Genomic DNA, 19,415 nt, shown 5'->3' with positions numbered 1-19,415 from the left:
TTTCAAAATCAATGCAATTGCGGACAAATTGGCCAGGTTTCGCGCCTCTGATTAGCCTTGAACCGGTTTGGGGGGTGCCCAGTGAATAACTAATTTTAATGCCGTTGTAGCCAAACAGGCTCACGGCCCACCGCTTATAGACGTCGGCAATATCAGGGACACAGTGAAACCCTTGCCCGCCGCTGAATGCTCTACAAGACACGTGATAGCGCTGAAGATACACCGAAGGGGCAGGTACATTGCCAATGTCCATCCAATAAAATTAGAACTGAGCTCCCGAGCGTCTACTGAAAGTAAAATATTCCGACAATGGAAACGAAGTGAGAGTTCTGGTCAGAACCGTCTAAGTTACGAATACCCATGGACATGGTATAAGCTGCAAATTGCTATTGATCCATTCTGCAGGAAGGGATATATCTGTAGGAAGAAGATAACATTCTTTACACACGGTGACTGTTGTTCCCTAGGCACTGCTCGGAGAGCACCTTCTTTGCGCCGAGGGGAAGAAATATTTTAAAAGAAGTAGTCGGATGTACTATAAAGAAGTAGTAGCAGTGTCGGGTGGTCGCACTACTCCTCGCAAGCAGTCATAATGATTATTTTTATGTTCTGCATATATTTCATCATCATTGGTGCAACTACAGTATTTGACCTTTTACTTCAACGACCCGTCTCAAGATACCGGGCTGACAAACCTTGTTATATCTACTGTATTGTCTTGGACTCAATATAAGACACGAGCTATCAATATATATTTTTTCATTTCAATCAATTTTTTTTTTCTTCTGCTAATAAATAGGTTAATACAATTATTTCAACAATAAAAAACTAAAAGAAAAAAAATATGCTTTAATTGTATAGTCAAACATTCCGTAATGATTTTTGGCCATCACAATAGTACTCAAAAGTAGCATCAATTGACCAGAATTGCAATGGACATTATTAAATTGTTTCTATCAATTTAAAAATAAAGGCAACTATTACGATTTACTTAGAACTAATGAATATACACACCATACTTGATAACTTTAATTTACTACGCGCATTAGATTCTTAGATTCTAAGTTCAAACTTACCTTTTAGTATTAAAAGGGTCTACATTGAAATATCATTTAAATAATTTATTTTCTATTGGTATAAATGTTCAACAGAAAAGTTGTGACACGCGTCCACGTTTTTGCGATTCGTTTCATAGGAAAGCATTTGGTCATGACTCTAAACACGTGCGTCACGTGTCGAATGGAAATGTTTGTTTACGCAGAGCTTTGACCTTGCATAAAACATTTTACGAAATAAAACCCTAACAAAAGAAGAAATTGGCTTCCAATTTGAAATACCATTACTAAGGTTTGATCACGTCGTAAGCTTAGAGTGAAGTGAAGTGAATGACTTGTGTGCGGAACCCGAGTCCGATTCCTGATTGGAGACAGAGGGATTTATGATCTTTGGTATTCAGGCACAACATTTATTGTCTTTATTTCGTTTATATTATCCGTTACCGGCACCCTTGTCACAGAAGAAAACATAGCTTGGGATGTTCTATTCCGTCAAAACCGGTACAACTCACTGTGATTATTCCCAAATACTAAAAAACTAAATACTATCATGCAAAATATTTTATATAAATATTCTAAATACTAAACTAGAAACCTTTACTTAAGGGCCAACAACAAATCCATAAAGTTCAATTTTATTGTATAAACGCATTGATAGCCTATCCATATATTTATGAAGTCAGCATAGGAAAGATACTGCACTACGGTGATGCCAAAGGACACCCCTTATCATGACCGCCAACTATAAACCTGCCCGGGCCACGCAACAGCTAGCCAATATCGACGACCTAGGCACGTGCTAATGGATCTACCTAATCCACTCTCAGTGTTCTTAGATGCTACTAGTTCTAACGTTAGCAGCAACCAAAGCACAAGTTAGATACCGTACTAACCGATCTCGTGGAATAGTTTGGTACGACACTTAAGTGTGGTGGATAAGAGGTAATGTGGATTAGTCCATAGCAATAAACAAACAAAACGAACAAATATTAACATTTAAATATTAGAAAATGAGTATTTATTTAATAGGTGCCACCGTGTTATAAATCAACATAATACATTACAAGTAAAACATATTAACTCAGAGAAAACAACACAGTTACGAAATGATCTTATACCAATACAACTTCAATTACGATTTATATTTATTACCTGAGTCGGTGTGGTGTGATTAATCAATAGTTATAGGGAAGCGGTAGAGTATTATAAGCTCCCACGGATGTGTACTTTAAGTCTGCAGTTCTATCAGCGAATCAGTAGTACGTTCCGATTTCGGGAACAGCTTTTTGTACTAATGAGATTTCTATATCAAAATTTTTTTTTTATTGCTTAGATAGATGGACGAGCTCACGGCCCACCTGGTGTTAAGTAGTTACTGGAGCCCATAGACATCTACGACGTAAATGCGCCACTCACCTTGAGATATAAGTTCCAAGGTCTCAAGTATAGTTATAACGGCTCCCCTGTCCTTCAAACCGAAACGCATTACTGCTTCACGGCAGCAATAAGCGGGGTGGTGGTACCTACCCGTGCGGACTCACAAGAGGTCCTACCACCAGATATAATACACATCTATTGATGGAAAGTGGCATTACACACTATCAATAAGCTCCGATAACTGGCTAATGCGGTCCATAGTTAAACCGTGGGGTCGTCTAATCAAGACAACCACGACCCAGAAATCATCTAAGATATCTAGTGCCCGCTTCCTCTGAATATTACTTAATCTACCACTATATTGATAGACAAAAAATTGTAGGCTCAAATCATTTGGAATAATATTTGCTTGTTATTTACTAAATCATTTAGTCCGTGCATTGACACCGACCACCTTGAACTAGATTCATAACACGTGAGCACAACTTACGCAACTTTCTCATAAAACGTTCAAATATTCATCATTCAGTATGGCCCGAGGCTCAACTGGTTATTTAAGTGAGAATTTTTATCTAGTACCAGTTAAGCATTGTAACCGTTCACGTTTATATGTCTATGGTATTCCCTGATGGGACGGCTCCTTATGACATCAAATCGCTATGATACTATACAATATACCCATACCAATAAACCGATTTGATTCGAAAAAAAATTATATACTTATTTGCGATCAGTCCTATGATTATTAACCTATTCATTCTAGGTGTGTCAGGTGAATATTTGGAGAGTATCCCACTGAAAGCATTCTCTTAATGTGTTGTTAATTGCTTTTATTAATAACATGACAATTGATTCAAATACTAAGCCGGAACTAAAGCCTCATTCTGATTAACAAACTTACCTAGAACCCAAATGCTATAGGTAAAATGCGTCACGACCTAGTAAGAACTGGCTCTTGGTCTTTTGAAATAATTGCAATGGTGCAACTGACATTACGGCTAAGTCGTTTTTGGTGAACAACTCATAAAAGCTCGCTCAGGGTCTCTTTGATGCAATCTCGGTGGTACATAATTATATCTATATCTTAGTCAGAAGAAATAACATGGTAATAAGAACTCTGACTATTTATCAAAAAATTTCACCATTTATTCTCCGGAGCCAAACTTTAATCCCGAGTGATATCAAGCCCACGTTCGTTTATTATTACCATCATCATGCGGGTTTTTATAGAGAAGCAATTATGTGTATCCGTTTCAAAAACGAAATAGTCGGTACTGCGATACAATCGAAATTTCGACTGAATGGCTTTTTAGCTTTTTGTGTTTGTCACAGCGAACACATATATTTACTGAAAATTCTCAAGTTAGGGGGTGGTGTTTATGTCTCGAGCACGGACTCAGCCCGGATTTGTGAACTCCCTTGTGCCTTATTACGCTAAATAGAAACGCAGCCATCTTTCGCAGAGATTACAAACATTTTCTTCACAACCTTCATAAGATGGACATACGGGTTCTGCCGTGCATGAAAATGGACTGTTTTAGTTATACGATTTATGCGATAACAATGGTTGATTGCTCACATTTTAATAATGTCTTTTACGGCTCCACGCTTCCCTGAATATAAAATAAATATTTCGTTATTCAATTACCTGGTGGACAAACATAATGAAACTTATTTGAGCGGATAAATTACACGACCCCACAACCGAACAAAGAGAGCTGACCTCATTTAAATTGAAATGGAGAAACGGCTTAGGTATTCTTTTTAAGGAACTGTCGCTATTTTTCTTTTTTTGTTTTTTGTCTAAAAATAAAAAAAACAATAGCCAATACTGGTTTTGGACGACGAGTCGGCTTTTTCCACGAAAACTAGAAATACTAAAATGGCAACTAAAAAGGCGAGATTAAACTGAAAAAATGGTTTCCAATTATGATTACGACTCATGAAAGCCGCAGAAAATATTACAATCAATAAATTTTAAACAAAAAAAGAATTGTCCGTTACTTATTTAAGATTTTCTTTCAGGTTTTCGTTACAAATCAAACATTTTTCAGATCATTAGTGCACAATGGAGCTGACACGATGACGCACGAATTTCGTAAATTAACGGCAGTAAAATCGTAATATACAAAGTAATCTATAGTATAGTATCTATAGTATATTTATACGACTTTTTGGCGGGAACGCGAGGAGTGAAGTTGTGTGATTTGTTTTATTTTGTCTATTTAGAGTTTCTTCAGATTTAAATGTGTAATAACGGTGGTTTATTATCTGTTTAATATCTGTGAAAGTGCACAAATGTGGGAAAATGAAACAAAGTGCTGGACGTATTTTTACGGGTTCCTCCAAAAAGTCCACTGAAAAAATCTCAGTAAATGACCACCATTTTACTGACATTATATTCACACCATATTGTCATTTTTCATAAAAATAAGAATATAAATTAAAATAAGACATGATTTAAAGGTCTCAGTTACCAGGTCATAAAATCCCTTATATATGTATAGTTATACAAAGTAATCTAAGTATAAAATTAATTTTAGCTTAGAATTAATGTAAATGTCATATCGTGTACGTTTTTAATTTAAAAGCTAAGCAAGAAATACTTAAAGCTTGTTTTCGCATTGAAATTTTACTAGACCTTGACATTGATCACATAAATCAACGACCTAGTTACAAAATATATTTTTCGAGCCCGTCAATGAAATATACATACACAAGTTGTTTATTTACAAAAATAATTGACATTGTACGTGTGTGCGTGTTACGAAAGAACGTTAGCGTGATAAATAAATATATTGCACCATCGCAGAATACATAATGCTCTTTTAATGAGAAAGACTGAAATTAGGTGTCCTTTCGTATTTGCATTTTTGGTTCTGATTGAATCAAGAAAAAATTACTTTTACAAATTCTAATCGGTTCCTCTTTATTCGGTGTTTAAGAGTATTTCCGGATTTTTGTCCACCACTCTCTCTCAGCGCATCTTAACATCTTATCCCACAGACACAGCGCACTGAGTTTCTCGCCGGATCTTCTCAGTGTGTCGCGTTTCCGACCCGGTGGTAGATTCTACGAAGCACTGCTCTTGCTAGGGCCAGTGTTAGCAACACTCCGGCTTGAGCCCCGTGAGCTCACCTACACGTTAGGACGAAGCTGATATAGCCTAGCCTATAGATATAGAAGGTAGGCAGCGGCTTGGGCGGTAGGCAGCGGCTTGGCTCTGCCCCTGGCATTGCTGAAGTCCATGGGCGACGGTAACCACTCACCATCAGGTGGGCCGTATGCTCGTCTGCCTACAAGGGCAATAAAAAAAAAAAGCCTCTCAAGGCTATCAGCATAGGTAAAAAAAACTGCATCTTTTGTTCAATACGAGGGAAGTTACACAACACAGTTAACCAACCACAATAAAAGCACTGCATAAGCAGAATATTTCTACATAAAGAAACTTTTTGGAACATCGTAATTTACACACATAACAATAGATACATGTATTATTAAATAGCATGATTTATATATAAGTATGAATGATTTGTATGTATGATATATAGTGTATTATCAAATCGATTTAAATAAATATGAATAAAATAAATACACATTTCCAGTAATTTAAGAGATATGTTTATTTAACCCTTTACCATTCCGTAGTGTTCAATATCAATCCAACGAGTAAACTAGACAATGAAGTCACATGCACATTTTCTATTTATTTATCTAATTAGGTATTTTATTAATACTACTTGTTACAACATAAAACTAGTAAATTAAAATCGCATAAGCTTAGGGACACGGTACAAATATTTCATATTTTTATTGAAATATTTGATTTTTTTAACAAATACTTATGTATACCGACTACGTAATTTTCTATGCATGAATCCCAATCGATTGACTTCAAGTCAAAGTTGAATACGTTTTTGTCCTCTTCCGACATATTTTCAAATAGTTCACGCGTATTGCTGTCCTCGAAATGCCACTCGTTAATCATGAAAAACTTCATGAGATCAAGAGTCCTAGTGATGCGGTGTTGTATCTTCATTTGTCTGTAATAGGACAACGTGAAAAATATTTATAGACCACAATTAAATTTACAGTAATAATGATTTAATTTTTTTTTTCCACGATCTATTATAACTACGATTGCTACTTTTTTTTTTATATTTTTTTTATTGCTTAGATGGATGGACGAGCTCACAGCCCACCTAGTGTTAAGTGGTTACTGGAGCCCATAGACGTCTACAACGTAAATGCGCCACTCCCCTTGACATATAAGTTCTAAGGTCTCAGTATAGTTACAACGGCTGCCCCACCCTTCAAACCGAAACGCATTACTGCTTCACGGCAGAAATAGGCAGGGTGGTGGTACCTACCCGTGCGGACTCACAAGAGGTCCTACCACCAGTAATTACGCAAATTCTAATTTTACGGGTTTGATTTTAATTACACGATGTTATTCCTTCACCGTGGAAGTCAATCGTGAACATTTGTTAAGTACGTATTTTATTAGAAAAATTGGTACCCGCCTGCGGGATCCGAACACCGGTGCATCGCTACATACGAATGCACCGGACGTCTTATCCTTTGGGCCACGACGACTTCAAACTACCACTACGTAGTCTGCTGCAGCACGAGCAAATATTCCCTACAATAGTGGCAATCGGCCCTCCCCTGAGGAGGCTTGATTGCCATTCCTAGAAGAAGGACGGTGAGGACCTCTTAAGGAAGTACCGCTCCTTGAAATGCGGATTGTGGGGATTTTAAATTAAAATAAAAAGTACTGTCTTATCGCTTAAAGTGATGATTTCTTTCAGATAACCGTTGAATGGACATGAATAAATAAATGAAAATGTTATGTACTTGTGCTGTACTGACGATTTATAAAACTTAACCAAGTAATTATAATCTTATACTTACTCGATGAGATTTGTAATCCAGATCGAACTATTTCAATAATATGTACATACACAAAATATATAACTATTTTGTAATTGATAAAAAAATTAGCACTTACATTGCTTTCTTTCCATTAAACAGTGACCATAGATCAATCAAAAAAGCGGGTACTATTTGTAGGATGAACCGCAGTAATGTATAAACCAATCTACTGTTTGTAAAAACCATGAAAGGAAAGGGCAGCTGATCTGTAAATGAAAAAGCTATTAAAGTCGTTTCGTTAATTTCATTGTATGGATGATTAGATGATTTGACCGATCTAATATCAAGCGGTTACCAAATCAGGAAAACAACGACACGCTAATGTCGGCCGCAGATTAAATTCCATTACAATTAGTATATTAAATTCTTCATACAATAATGCAAGATTAAGAACTTAGAGTTAGACAGCGCTTGTAGAGTATTGTACTTCAAGTTACCAGTTTGAAGGAGATCTTGAATTTAGGTTGAGATACTAATAGATTTTATTATTATTTATGATTTCTAAGGTCGTTGTGATCTAAAAGTTAAAAGGCCCGGTGTAGTCGTAGCAAGGACTGCGACTATACTCAGTGCTCGAATATCGCAGCTAGGTATTAATTTTGTACCAAAGAAATACATACTTTGTATTTATACTGTTCACGAACGACTTCCACGATAAGGGAATTTTGAAATTTTGAAAATTTGTGAAATAAATATCAATACCCGCAACAAATCTAATTTGTGTAATTACTTGAGGAATGGCGCAAATCAGCCTGCAACGTGGTACGAATATTCTACCTACAGGATGTGAGACTCTTTTTGAATTATACAATTGAAATTTTAACCTCACGTCTACGGGTGGGTCTAAAGGTGGGGACGGCATTCACATCGTGATATCTATTATCCTAAGAACTTAATGTCAGGTGGGAGCTAAGCTCGTTCACCCGTCGTTCTATCTATCTTCTATCTTTCAACCTACAGATGTTTACGTATGACGATTGGCCCTACGCTGCCTGCATCCAGCGTGTTCCCATGACCCTCAATACATCGTCAATCCATCTTGTGGGAGACCTACGGTTACCCACGCTAGGTGTACATCACGTTAGTTTTTTTTTATTATTATTGTTGAGATGGGTGGACGAGCTCGCAGCCCACCTGGTGTAAGTGGTTACCGGAGCCGATAGACATCTACAAGGTAAATGCGCCATTCACCTTGAGATATAAGTTCTAAGGTCTCAGTATAGTTACAACGGCTGCCCCATCCTTGACACCGAAACGCATTACTGCTTCACGGCAGAAATAGGCTGGGTGGTGATACCTACCCGTGCGGACTCACAAGAGGTTCTACCACCAGTAAGTATGCGGTCGCCACTCGAGATCTTTTCAGTCTTGCCTATCTTGTCTTGCTAAAAACTACCACCAAGTGTTTCTCTTACTAGATCTGACAAGTGCCCTGCCCACTGCCAATTCAACATCGCAATGCTTTGCGCTATGTCGGTTACCACGGTTTTACTGCGAATCTCATAACTGATTTGATCTCGCAGGGTTACTTCAAGCCTAGCTCTCTCCAATGCTCTTTGGATGACCTTGAGCTTTCTGGCAAAGCCCATTTATATTACTGTATTTGTGTGTGCCCATGTTCGCCCGTCTATACTAAATAATTGAATAATTAATGTATTTAGAAAACCAAACATCACGAAAATCATTTAAACTTTGACTATTAAAATCAGGCAGTAACTTCAAATTAAACTGCCAAACGTATGATTACTTCACAGCAAAAAGTTTCTTGTTATTTAATTAATTTATTCAGCTTCAGATTAACATTTTGATAATTACTTTCTTTTCAATTTTATTAAATTTATAATAATACAACGATCAAATCATAATATTATTTAAAATTAATTAATTAATGCACTCTACTGCTATATTTATATCAATTTGCAATTTATATCAATTTTCATCACTTTTAGTAGTCGTAACTTACTCAGTGAATATTTGTACGTCGCTCTTCTGATTATGACTTCGGCACGGCTATATGTGATTGGATTAGATGTCCCTGTGCAACAGTTGTAAACTTTTAACGAGGATCTAAAATAAAATAGAAAAAATAAATTCACTTAAATTAAATATAGATTTTTTCGGCTTAGAACGCAGATGAGCATGCGGCTCACGTGGTGGTATTTCATTACAGATGCTCATAGACACTGACAATGCTACAGGTATTATATTAGAGCTAATGCCTATCGTTCAACACTCTTGTCAAACATTATTTGAAGAAGAGCATCTCATAGCACTCGGGAAACACCGATTCCAGAGATCTTTTTTGCCACGTACCATCCGGCTATGGAATGAGCTCCCCTCCACGGTGTTTCCCGAGCGCTATGACATGTCCTTCTTCAAACGAGGCTTGTGGAGAGTATGAAGCGGTAGGCAGCGGCTTGGCTCTGCCCTGGCATTGCTGAAGTCCATGGGCGACGGTAACCACTCACCATCAGGTGGGCCGTATGCCCGTCTGCCTACAAAGGCAATAAAAAAAAAAAAAAGACACTGTGGAGATAAGATTATTCCAATAAATTTCCAATAAAACTGTGGACGAGTGTTTTCAGGTAGTATGTATGAAATCTGCTTCGGCGGCCAGTGACGCGATTGGAAAATAGAGATAATGAGATAATCTCAAACAGTTCCTCAGAGCTTTTGTGGTGGATGTGGATAAACATCTAAGCTGGGTAGTTGAAGGTTTCTCAAGGACTTAGGAAGCCAAGACCAGTACCCGCACAGGTCAGGTCCCGAGTTGCTATAACACCGAATGCGCAGAATTGGACAGACCCATATTTTCCCATAGGTGACGTAGAAGGCGACTCAGAGACTTTTTTTTTTTATAGCTTAGATGGGTGGACGAGCTCACAGCCCACCTGGTGTTAAGTGGTTACTGGAGCCCATAGACATCTACGACGTAAATGCGCCACCCACCTTGAGATATAAGTTCTAAAATCTCAAGTATAGTTACAACGGCTGCCCCACCCTTCAAACCGAAACGCATTAGTGCTTCACGGCAGAAATAGACAGGGTGGTGGTACCTACCCACGCGGACTCACAAGAGGTCCTACCAAAAGTAAAAAAAAAAATATATGTTATAATGGGCTTATCATTATAGGCCCATTATAGCATTCTCAGGGAGGCCGGTAATAAAACTAAACTAAAAACTACAATAGTCACCTTTTACATTTGGTGGCAGCCACTATTATGAGATTAACTACAATATCCAATGGCACTAAATCAGCAACATTGCTTCCACTTCCAAACATGACCTTCATAACACCAGAACTCATGCCACCAAACGTCCCCGTGGATCCATTCCAGCTATCAATCCATCCCTGGCTAGGTTCTTTTATTGCAGATATAACTATTAATATAAATTATTAAGATTAATAAGTAGTACAAAATATAATTAAGTCCCAATCCTTTACACTACTTTAATTAGTTTTGGTAATTTTAAGTATGTTTCAATGATACTATGTACACATATGGACTTGTTGTTGTTGTCTGAAATAAAATATACCATTCATTCATTCATTCATTCATTTACAGCATGCTAATGTAATTGTTGAATTATAGTATTTAAGAGCTTCAGGTTTGGATAGATATTCATGTCTTTTTTTTTCAATAGCGTAATGGTGTTTTTACGGATTTTTTCTGTTAGAAAATGCTATTTTTTTTTATGTAAACGTAAAAAAGATTTACACACACGATTAAAATGCTAAAGTTAATTATTATACCAGCAAGCTTTTGGATTACATTACTCTTAATATTCTAATTTTTGATATTTAAAACTTACAAACTTACTATACAATTTAAAACTTAGATATTTCCAAAAAAAGCAAGGATTGTTCATGATTGATATTTATTATATTAGGTGAAAATTTCGCATTGTAAAAATAGTACCTAAGAGCTACTTTATTCTTTAGTTTCAAAACTTATTTATAATTTCAATACAAGAAATCATGTTTTTTATTTTTTTATTTTTTATTGCTTAGATGGATGGACGAGCTCACAGCCCACCTGGTGTTAAGTGGTTACTGGAGCCCATAGACATCTACAACGTAAATGCGCCACCCACCTCGAGATATAAGTTCTAAGATCTCAGTATAGTTACAACGGCTACCCCACCCTTCGAACCTAAAAAATTGCTAAATTCCCTTGTGCTAAATTGGAGCCTTCCCCGTTGATCTCCAGTGTAAGTTGCCGTGATAGTTATGAATCTCTATTTAATCTTTAAACGTAAATATATCAATAGCAGTAAGCAGCGGCTTGGCACTGCAAATGGTATTATTGCGGACGTCCATGAGCGAAGATAACCACTCACCATTAGGTGGGTCGTATTCTCTTCTTAGCTTAAAATAAGAAAAGAGAAGCTATACAATATAGGTTAGAGGAAATACCCATTGATCCTGAGTTTAAATTGACAAAGTACTCACTACCCCTTTTTTTTAATAATAAAATCAAAAGGTGCATTACTTATAGATGGTCTTATTATCGCAATAGGCAGGTCTTTCCCATATTTCATAACGTACTCCTCCGCCAATGCCTTAGTATACGTGTATGTATTGGGCTTTTTTCCTGAAAAGAGATTGTAAAAATTAAATGATGAAGTTAAATTTTACGGTAGTATGAGCTCAAAAACTCTTTTTTAGGGTACATAGCACATAATATGTGATGTTTGTTCTTAGTTCATCGTTATATGAAAAGATGAGCGCACGGATAATCTTTTTTTGAGAAATTCATGGAATCCATTACTCGACTCTTGGACTCGACTCTCTACTGTTGGAACTCGACAGTAATAGCTAAGATTTTCTGTTTCGCTAAAAGATATTTAATTGTTGATCCCTTGTGAAATAATACATTTTTCTACAAATATAAGCTTGGCTAGCTGCTGATTGACAGGCGCATACACTTAAAGCTCTATAATATTATAACTTAAGTTTTGATCACTTGACCGTTTGTTGGGTGTAATCAGAGCATACACGGGTAAGCACCTTACTTATTTCTGCCACAAAGCAGACATGCATCCCAGTTTGATTAGTCGTCGTTGTAGTACAATACTAAAATACTTCATGATGTCTTTTAATAATAATTACTCAGATATCCGTTTCTCGTGTAACCGTAAATTGAATATAGATTTTTTTATTTCTTTTATTGATTCAAATAGGTCGGGCAAATCGCTCAATCTGTAACCCGTGTCATCAGCAACGTTAAGACAATAGTCAACAGATTGCTAACAAAGCAGACCTTACGATAGGTATAGCTTTTAGATAAAAACCAAAAACTTGTATGTGATCGGTCTCAAACATGCACGCCGAACACTTAAAACACCAATGTATAACTTACGGATCATTTATTTGACTACAAAATATATAAACCGCTTTTGTGGTTTAATACTGTTTTTTTTTATGCTTAGATGGGTAGACGAGTTCACAGCCCACCTGATATTAAGTGGTTCCTGGAGCCCATAGACATCAACAACGTAAATGCCGGCACCCATCTTGAGATATGAGTTCTAATGTCTCAGTATAGTTACAACGGCTGCCCCACCCTTCAAACTGAAACGCATTACTGCTTCACGGCAGAAATAGGCGGGGTAGTGGTACCCACCCGCGCGGACTCACAAGAGGTCCTACCACCAGTAAAAATATTTTCATAGTAAATTCATAGTAATATTAGTAAATATTTTTATAGTATTATTACATCCGATGTTTCTAATGCTTCACAGCTTTCGTTGTGACGGACGACTACAGTGTTATTAGGAGGTGCATGAATATTATAGTAATTTGTACCTAATTTTGTATAGTTCGTCTACAGTAGGTACTTAGCGTCTCAAATAATAAAGCGAGAATAATATAAGCAAAAGCAGGAAGCGATTGGATAAGGAAAGCCATGGACAAAGTGATTTGGAAGAAGCTGGAGGAGGCCTTTACCCGAGAAGGGGTTCCGATCATTGGTACAGAAGAAAGCAACGTTAGCGAATAAAAGAAAATTAAAGAAATTCTACCCTAGTATATTTAGATATTAAATCGCATGTAATATATTATCACTATGGATTGAAAATAAACAAGCTTTATTATTATTATTATAATATAAGCGAAATTAAAGCGTGAAAGTAATTTTAATTACGTCTACAATTCGTGGACCTGCAGAAAATATATTTTTTTATAAATGAGGGATTACTGTTGACCTGGAGGCCTTTTCAGCTTCACCAGGACAGGTAGGAGAGCAAACCAGCGGACCACTTAGCACTGCACTACACCAGGCAACTGACCGGAACCGATGGAGGCTGACAGTAGACAGGCTGAAACGGAGTCGCGATCCTCAGCAATGAGGGAGCGATGGAGAAGAGAGGAGAGCAAAGGCCAGGACGGGTAAAAAGTACTACAAAGTATTGATCATCTCGTCGTTCAACTAGTGATCTATGTTGAGTATTATACCACAAGGATGAGGTTCGATTTACTATTTGAGTCAATGTTTTGTTAAATTATTACATTAAATATAATGAAATCATTATATTAAACATAATTATTATATACTAAATATATTTAGCATTCGGAATTTACATCTATATATTAATACGTGAAGCAAAAACTTTGTATCCCTTTTTACGATAATTGCGCGGACGGAGGAGTATGATGAAATTTTGCACACTTATAGAGAATATAGAGAAGAAGTGCACAATGTTAATATTTTTTCAAAATAATGCATAAAAGATACATTAAATCAATAAAGAAAGCATTACACACACTACATACCATGTATTTGACGCACACACGCATGCATACTATTTATTGTCAAACTTTTGTTCTTGACGTCTGTTGTCAAATTGAGATTAAATATTGTTTGTCTTTGTTAATATTTTTTATAGTGTAGCCTTGGCGAAATTTGTGATTATAGAAGTATAAAATACAATCATAATAGTGTACAAGCTTACAATTCCAATTAATTATAGTCGAATTTCGACTACTGCGGGACCTCTAGTATAGTTAGATTGTTCATTGTTTTGACGTATTTACGTTCCTTACGGTTGGATTCACAACGCAAAAAACTTTGTTTCAGGCCATTCCTTTAGTTTTCAACGAAACACAAACCTAATAGACGTTTGACGTCATCCTCGTCACCGGACCAGAAATCAGTAAGGCTTTTGAGGCCTTCGAAGTCGACATTATTGCAATAAACAATCTCCTCAATGTGTTTTCTGTCCGAATTGCTGAATGCGGTCGATACTTGAATGAGAGCCTGTAAATTATAAATAAAATTAATAAAATTTTTAGTTCCTTTGTTGAAATTTATTAGGGTTATTGTTGTATGATTGTAATATGGATGCAAAATGTGAAGTAAATGATAGAAATAAATAAATATAAATAAATTATGTACTCAAATTTAATTTTATTTAATTTAAATTTAACCAAATTGGAAGCTGTATTTACATGCCCTGCCCAAACAACGTTTCGCTATTAAGCAGTTCATCTATCTTCACGACAACTATCAAAATATGACCCCGTCACTATAATAAAAAAATAATGTGAATTGTACAAGCTAATTTATCATCAGCTCGGTTGGCTTAGAGGTCGGCAAAGTGCGGCTCTTTGAACTCTTGAGAGTGGCTAAGGCACAAATATCCTACGGGCTTGCTCGGCCTCTAATATTATCCGGCTGTGGACGAAAAAGCCGGTTAATAGTATGTAATGCCAGTCATTTAATATCAGCACCCCTGACTGATGTGTATTATTATATATTTATATATTAATCGAAGCAGTATACAATATAGCATTTACTTTATGATTTGCAATAATAATTTATTACAAAAAAAATTATTGTTTCAACAAAAATATATATTTTTAATATAAAATAATTCTTATGCATTATTATAAATGAAATGTTAACACAAACAATATGTATATTGTTGATGTTGTTATATGAGTTTATTTAAAAATGGCTGTAAATTTTGTATTAAAATTTTAACAAGAAAAGGAAAACAACGACACCCGGTGGCTATTACACGGCTTTTTCGTCCACGGCCGGATAATTTTAGTTGCCCGGCCCACTGATATTAATTTAGCGAGAATAGAAGTTTTTCTATTCAGTGAGACAGTTTTATTCAATGTACCCATAATTTAATGAATCTCTAAAATTATGATAAACGTTTACTACATTTACAAACAGATTTGGCTCTCAATTTTTTTAAATCGATTTAATTTGCATGTTTGGCTCTTTGGCTAATAAGTTTGCCGACCACTGGTGTAGCGTAAAAATAACATAGTAGCTACACTATTTATGTACTGATATGTATTAGCGATGCTGATGCCCCTTCAACTACAAATGAGCGTGACAGCTTATGTAATAAACAACCATGATACGGCTCTGCCTATTATTATTTTTTTCTATCTTTCTTCTTTTTTCTTTCTATCCTCGCAAACACAGGTGAATGAAATTTGATTACAGGTGACGCACACACTTAACTCCTAGCGATTAAAGTAATAAAGTAATTTAACAAAAAGATCCGTTATAAATTCTGTTTAGATTGTCTTTAATAAAAAAAAAACCTAATAATATTATAAATTATTTATCACGATAACTTCCTTGCTTTCCAAGGTGATGGAGCGAATAATAAATACTCCACTCCTGAAATATTTTGAGGATCGCTAGCTGATCAGTGACCGACAGTACGGTTTCCGCCACTGTCGCTCAGCTTACGATCTTCTTGTATACCTTACTCACACGTGGGCCTTGGAGAGCAAGGCGAGGCTATCGCTGTGAGCTTTGATATCACGAAGGCCTTCGACAGGGCATAGAGGACTACTGTCGAAGCTACCATCTTACGAAATCCCCGAGGGACTCTGCAAGTGGATTGCTAGCTTTTTGGATGAGCTGAGCATCACGGCCGCTCTAAAAAGTGACTGCTCTAATACCATGACCGTTAACGCTGGCGTTCTATAAGGTTCGATGCTCTCCTCCACGCTTTTCATCCTGTTTATCAATGACATGCTGTCTATTGATGGCATGCATTGCTATACGGATGACAGCACGGGAGATGCGCGATATATCGGCCATTAGAGTCTTTCTCGGAGCGTGGTACAAGAGAGACGATCAAAACTGGTGTATGAAGTGGAGAACTCTCTGGAGTCGTGAATTGAACTTGGTTCAATTCAACCCGTTGAAGACACAAGTTTGCGTGTTCACTGCGAAGAAGCCCCCCTTTGTCATGGTGCCGCAGTTTCAAGAAGTATGCCTGCAATCTTCGACGAGTGTCGGGATACTTGGGGTCGACATTTCGAGCGATGTCCAATTTCGGAGTCACTTGGAGGGGAAAGCCAAGTTGGCGTCCAAAATGCTAGGAGTCCTCAAGAGAGCGAAACGGTACTTCACGCCTGCACAGTGACTTTTGCTTTATAAAGCACAAGTCAGGCCTCGCGTGGAGTAATGCTCCCCCCACCTCAAGGCCGGGGCTCCCAAATACCAGCTACTTTCATTTGACTCTATACAGAGGAGGGCCGCTCCGATTATCGATAATCCCATTCTCACGGATCTTTTGGAACCTGTGGGTCTGCGGAGGGACTTCACTTCTCTTTGTATTTTGTACCGTATGTTCCATGGGGAGTTCTCTGAGGAATTGTTTGAGAAGATTCCATCATCTCGTTTTTACCATCACACCGCCCGCCACCGGAGTAGAGTTCATCTATACTTCCTGGGGACACTGTTTCATCCACAGTGCGTTTCCAGAGGTGTGTTTTGCCACGTACCATTTGGCTTTGAAATGAGCTCCCCTCTGCGGTATTTCCCAAACGCGATGTGATGTCCTTCCTCAAACGAGGCTTGCGGAGAGTATTAAGCGGTACACAGCGGCTTGGCTCTGCCCCTGGCATTGCTGAAGTTCATGTGCGACGGTAACTACTCACCATCAGGTAGGCCGTATGCTCGTCTGACTAATAGGTCAATAAAAAAGTGAAAGCTTGTAAGCATTTAGGGATGTGTGTTTGTTTCTGTAAATTACTCAAAATATAACGATAAGTGTCAAGTAAGTAGGAAAATAATCTGCATCTGCGAGCTATTCTGGCCTGCGCCGCAAAAATCATTGGAGTTATAAGTATATAATGTAAAATGGACATGTTTATTTTAAATAGTTTTACAGATAAACCCGCGACAGTATATATCTATCTTTTATACGTAAGCCATTATCGCCAAAATAGTGAACCACATATACAATAAAAATGTATAATTTATTTCTGATGAACATTTGGTCTAGCCAAATTGATCTTTGTATCAAAATAAATACTTTTAACGCATCTGGTATGTATTTAAAGTAGATAAACTGTCTTTTACACTAAATTAATATCCAATTGGACAAATATTTGAACAATCACGACTATAAATTATGCATATGAAAGACTAAGATAGAAAATTCACCAAGATCAATAATAATTTACAACAACCTTGAAACGAAGTTAGGACAGGTCGCGAGAAATAAAAAAAATAAAATATATCTAATATCGTTAGATTATTAAAAGTTTACCTCTAACTTATTAATTCGACGGCACAAAGATATAATCTCCAACGTTCCGTTCACATTGACTGCCATTGCCTTACTTAGTTCTTCGTTAAATTTTACAGTAGCCGCTACATGAAATACTACTGAGACCTGAAATTAAAGATATCGAATGTCAAATCAATTTGAATAATTTTAATCAATTTAACAAACAAACGCCTGCCGTTCGTTTGCTGTAATGCCTTCTGTTATAAGAATTTTATTCTTATTGATAAAGTATCTCTACTTTCAGTTAGTTGAGTGGAGCTAACTAGAGAGCGATTCGGAAGATTAACATTTATCATTTAAGAATTTTCATCATTTAAGAAAAAAATCTTTCAAAGATAATGTTTAAGAAAATGGAAAATTGAATACGTTGTATTATAATTGTATCGTTAGTTGTATTGTTGTAACACAAAATAATTAAAGTATAAGATCTACCTTTTCTTGGATAATTTTCAGATGTTCAGTTGTCAGTCCAAGATTTTTCTCCGAAATGTTTCCTGGTACCGTCACAATTTTGTTTAAAACATTAATATCTTGTTTTTTCACCCTATCGAACGCCTGAAAATAAATCTCTTATTATTCTATATATCTTATTATTCTGTTATAATTGTAGATACTTTTTACTCGTGGTAGGACCTCTTGTGAGTCCGCACGGGTAGGTACCACCACTATTCCAATCGTGGTGGTCGACGTAGAGTCGCTTTCACTAATTATCAGGCATTCTTAGGGTCGCCCCGTGTCTAGTTGTAGCATTGACCAACGTCACCTTTCTTATATCTCTTGGTTTCTTTCTTAGATAGGGCTCACATGTTTGGGCGAGAGTGCTGGGAGGTGTCTTAGAGAATAACTTCCGCAGTTCCATTTATAAAGCGCGTCCCTTTGACGCGGGCGTCTCGTAAGAGATTCGACTCTCGGCCCAAAAAAACAATTTAACAACAAACTAAAATTAACAAAATTTCACTTTCTTTCTATTTGCTAATTAATTTCGCTTACTTTATTTTTACGAAAAACATAGATAAAACTTACTGAAGAATCGATTATTTTCTTTAATCTTTGATCAGCGGATTCCTCTTCCTTTTCGCGAATCAAAACATAAATATTTTCAATACCAACACAACTGTATAATAACTTTTCTATTAGCCCCTGCAAAATATTTTAAAATTACATTTTAAATTTACAATAAATTTGTTATAGATATATTTGCTTCCTAGTAAAAATCCTATACTAAAATTGTGAATGGATTATATACATACATAATAATATGTATATGTTGGAAATATTTTTTTGGAAACTATACCAAAATCTGAACCGGATAAAATCTGTAAAAATGTGTACCGGAAAGGCCCCCGGACCACCAGTAATCCTTCAATCATAAAAAAAACAAAGGAAGTAGCACATTTACGTCTAACAGTTGGAAAAGTACAGTATCTAAATAATTTATAAATAGATATTTAGCAGAACTTTTATAATTAATAGTTACCTTCGATTCGATACCA

At 36.5% G+C, this 19,415-nt stretch overlaps 1 protein-coding gene across 1 annotated transcript; it reads right to left on the bottom strand.

Annotated features, from left to right (window-relative positions):
- Window positions 1–6,030: 6,030 nt before the first annotated feature.
- On the bottom strand, window positions 6,031–19,071 carry LOC101744378 (putative fatty acyl-CoA reductase CG5065; the record flags this gene model as incomplete). Its single annotated transcript, XM_004929522.4, has 9 exons — window positions 6,031–6,475; window positions 7,444–7,573; window positions 9,331–9,434; window positions 10,563–10,749; window positions 11,862–11,963; window positions 14,480–14,627; window positions 17,902–18,027; window positions 18,355–18,477; window positions 18,946–19,071. Coding segments are annotated over 9 exons (1,287 nt in total), but the record flags the coding sequence as incomplete, so codon positions are not given.
- Window positions 19,072–19,415: the final 344 nt, after the last annotated feature.

The sequence above is a fragment of the Bombyx mori genome, chromosome 12 (assembly GCF_030269925.1).
Source record: "Bombyx mori chromosome 12, ASM3026992v2".
NCBI lineage: Eukaryota > Metazoa > Arthropoda > Insecta > Lepidoptera > Bombycidae > Bombyx > Bombyx mori.
The sequence above is the reverse complement of the archived record's forward strand: the minus strand, read 5'-3'. Positions and strand labels throughout refer to the sequence as shown.